The sequence below is a fragment of the Nanorana parkeri genome, unplaced genomic scaffold (genome assembly GCF_000935625.1).
Source record: "Nanorana parkeri isolate BGI_ZX_2015 unplaced genomic scaffold, ASM93562v1 scaffold325, whole genome shotgun sequence".
In the NCBI taxonomy this organism is placed as follows: Eukaryota; Metazoa; Chordata; class Amphibia; order Anura; family Dicroglossidae; genus Nanorana; species Nanorana parkeri.
The window spans coordinates 262,673-266,975 of record NW_017306593.1 but is presented as its reverse complement, the minus strand read 5'-3'; the positions used below and the strand labels follow the sequence as shown (position 1 = coordinate 266,975).

The window sequence follows — 4,303 nt, the reverse complement described above, 5'->3', positions numbered from 1 at the left end:
GCACAACATTTCAGAGGGGGTGACACCAAAATGACTGTCAGTCACTTTGGTGTCACCACTCCAATACTGTCACCCGGGTGCGGGCCGCACCCCCCGCACTCCCCTTGTGACGCCACTGCATATAGGATTACAATAAAGCCAGGTCGTTGAAAGGAGAAAGCAGACAGTGCTTATCTTGTTCTCAATACGTTCCTAAACAACATCAATCTGATTTGTTCCATTTTTTTAATCAGTATCAGTGATGACCAGATCAGGTGAACTAACCAATCTGTCATATTTCATTAACCTAAAAATGTTCTCAAGCAGACCTGTCAGATCTTTGGAGAATCAGTAAATCCTGTCTTCATTGTATAGATTGGTGTAATAACCCAAAAGCCAACACAGGATGGCAGCATCATACTGTAGGTTTGAAAACAGGAAAAAGTCACCAAGTACTGTATAAAAAGAATTGATGAATGCGTGGTTAATTTAGTGAAGTCCTGTAGCTGTCCAAATCGTTTTGTACATACATTGCATTGTGGAAGATCATGTCCCAATATACTATATTTTTTTATTCACCGTAGGCAACTCAATATAATTCTAAAAATTGAAAATAACGTTAAATCAAATGCATGTTACTGTATATTGAGACTATTTGATTTGATCCTGCTTAAGCTCTTTTTTGTACATAATGACTTCAAAATCTACTGATCTCTTAGCTGATTCATGATATGATAAGCTAAGCTGTAATCATATACTAAGCTGTAATCATTCACAGTACATTGAGAACATGCATTCTGCAGCATTAGCTGAAAGTAATGTTCATTGCTGTTTTTCTGTTGCTTTAATTTTCCACAGACATAATTTATAGTGAAACCTGAAGTTTAAAGTAGTATTAAACTCTTTTTTCGATAATGGTTCCAGATCAAACAAATATACATGGTCCAGCAAAGCATTGCTTTACATTTTCATCCAAGTACTTAGTCATCATGTTTCCAGACAGTGCCAACTCTCTCTCAGCTCAGCTTCCTTGAACTTCCATGTACAAGATCACAAGGGACAGAGGGGGAAAGGAATAAGGGGGGAAGGAGGAGGGAGGAGGGGGAACCATGCATCAGTGGATTAGCTTGTCTTGCTGTGCCTGTGTGTTTGTGGAGACACACATACAGCTTACTAGGGGTAGCTCCACAGGACTCTGCAAGGGAAAGGAGCCACCTAAGTGATAATCATAAGGGATTTAATAAGCATTTGAAATAGCCAAAAAAAAAACACTTTTGATTTTGATATCACCTAAAAAAAAGCTTGTAGCTAGAGTTTTGGGGTAAAAAAAAACCTGTGTATGCCTCTTCTAACAAAACAAAAACAAAATGTTTTCCCCCTGTTACTGAGGATTTTCTTTTTGTGTACAGGATGCATGCACAGTGCAGTGTACACTATTAGAGCCTGTAAGATGAATTAAGAAAATTATGGTGTTGTGTCGCTTTGAAGAAGGGATGCTGCATGGCCCCGAAAAAAATGATGACCCCGCTCGGAGCGCCGCACACCGGAGCAGCAGTGACGCGACGTTCGGCGAGGTAAGTAAGATGGCACCTGGCGCTGACTCAAGTATAACCCGAGGGGGGCACTTTTCACCCAAAAAAATGGGCTGAAAATCTCGGCTTATACTCGAGTATATACGGTATTTGACCTATGTGACGCTATGAAAATGCATTTTCACTTATTTACTAATCTTTGGAGTGCTGGTGACCCCTCTTTCAGTTTTGCTTTAACGTTATCTGAATAGGTTTTACAGCTCACATCCAAAGCAGCCGACCCACAGCTAGCATGTGGACTGAAAAGAAAAAAAAAAAGATCCATTTTTCTTTTAATGTCTTCTGACTGAGCAGAGATAAGCTAGTGCTATATATACAGTGGGGGAATTTATCAAAAAATCTGGAGCAGATTTGCATTGCAACCAATCAGCGTCTCATTCTCAAATCGCAACTGAGCAAACTGAAGAGAGGGGCTGATTGGTTGCCATGGGCAACTGCTCCAGTTTCTGTCTGGTCCAGTTTTGATAAATTCCCCCCAGTGCCTTTAAGGAAGTTGACCCAACTTTCATTAACCACTGGTGCCCTACACTGGGTAAAGCAAGAGATCGTCATGAGCACTGTCTCTTCTGATGGAGACATCAAATGCCCTTGCACATAAATGCCTTAGGTTACTTTGTAGGCTTCAGTTATAAAGCTACAACACTACGAAGTACTAGAAGCTACACTCTTCCTTCTTGAACTAAAGGCGGCCTCTGCTCACCCAGGCTTTTTGTCACTATATAAAAATAATAAGTATCTACATTGCCCACCCCTACTGTTGCTCATGCCGTGCAGTTACAGTACGCCCAGGATTGATCATATGCCTGTGGGTAGTCTTTAACTTCTGCAGACACCACCCTAATAACTGTTTTCAGACAAAGAACTGATTAGCTGGGTTAGCTTAATTGGTTTCCTGGCTGATCTCTTTTGTTTTTTCCCTGAAGTTGACATCAGGACTGTCCTTTATCTTCTCTCGCTCTTCATAGGCATTAACATGCACATTCTTGTGGTCTAAACCAGTGTTTCTCAGTGTTTAAAAGTATGCAAAATCTCAATGCATTCCCAGTCCAAAATGTAAAAAATGTAAGTGTAAAACATGACTCCAAACTCCATTCCAGACCCTTAACAGAGATAAGGGTCTAGTATGGTTTTTAAGGAGGGGGGGGGGGGGGCATGGCAAACACAAAAAAGTGGGGTTCCCCTTTTCACATCATAGCCCTCCATTGCATCAGGAGCCCCCCTTCAACCTCCCCATTCATGGAGGCAAACTTTTCTGAATGGATCTCACCCTCCTTGGATTAGCATCTTTCATTTCCATGGTGTTGGCGGCTGCCATGGAAAAGCATAACGCTATGTTAATTAGCCAAAGACTGAGAAAGGTTGGTGTAAGTGACTATGTTTTGATAGAATGATCAATCATTAAAAATCATTAGATCTGAAAATCTAAATCTGGTAGCTGTGGATGACAATGTCAGCTCTTATTTAGCACATGTCGATACATGAAGCCAGTTTTTGGTGTTGATGTGTTTTTGGGTACCGTGCAAAAGCCTTCTCAAGCATAAAACACTGTGCAAAGGCTTCTGGAGCAAGTACTCCAATATGTTAATGTGACAACCATGATGGTAATAATCCACAAAATTAGTAGAATATGAGAGAAATGTCACTGTATGTCTCTCCTGCAATCAATTTCCTCCAGGTAGATATAATCACCTAATGTTCTTGGCTTTGACATCAAGTAGCAAAGCAGTGCTTTTTTTTACTATGTGAGCGTTTTTTACTTTCAGAGGAAGTCAGAGAGATCACATGACAGATCACATATATACCGTAGCTCTATAAGAATTTCTGTACTCATACATCTGCATACACATATGATGGATTCAGTTGTTGCATTCCTTCTTTCATGTTTTTCACTACTAGGTTTGTATCTTTATTAAATACATAGAATGATTATAAATCTAAATGGTGCAACAGGATAAATTAATATTTTTATTATATAAAAATGTCTATGTGCTATAGATGGGTTACGAGTATTATCTCATAGACAAATGCTAATGAATGTTAACACTATAATATGTTTTCCAGGATGGAATAACGCACAGTCGATAAACCAGACAATGGCACCTCAGATCGTCCTTCAGGGAGACCCTGTATTCATGGAATGTATATATAAAGTCTCGGTCTCCCCTTATCTTATGTGGTATGTCCAGTATCCGGGTAAAGCTCCAGAAATGCTGTTACATTATTCGACACAGAGTGCACACAAGGGATTTTCAGCCATCCATGACAAGGCCAGAACATCTTTCCACATGAACAAAACCCAAGCTGTATTGTCTGATTCTGGCATGTACTTCTGTGCTGTGAGTGACACAGTGCACTAAACCCACAACTCACCTGGCACATAACTCGTTGTGTGTCTCATCCATTCCCTGTTACAGAACACTGTTCTATAAAGATATAATTTAAGCCTCTATAACATTCATTTGAGGCATGGGACCCAATCTACCTGGATTTGCCAATTAATTAAGACAACTTTATTAACAAAAAAATGTTTTTGTTTGTGCTTGTGAAGGCCACTGATGACCCCTGCTATGAGCAGAGACTGGAATTCACCCCAAGAATGCATTGGCTATGCTGACACTGAGGCAATGGTGACATTATGGACACAGAGTGATGACATCAACTAGGCATTCTTTAATTGTCTTTGTTTCTCGTAGCAAAAATGGAGCTTAGGTACTCTGCTATGCCATCTATTA

General features: G+C 40.1%; 1 gene segment (V, D, J or C); it reads left to right on the top strand.

Annotated features, from left to right (window-relative positions):
- Positions 1–769: 769 nt before the first annotated feature.
- LOC108788427 lies at positions 770–3,928 on the top strand. The segment is given in 4 exon segments: positions 770–794; positions 1,389–1,424; positions 2,426–2,458; positions 3,633–3,928. Coding segments are annotated over 4 exon segments (390 nt in total).
- The last annotated feature ends 375 nt before the right edge of the window (positions 3,929–4,303 follow it).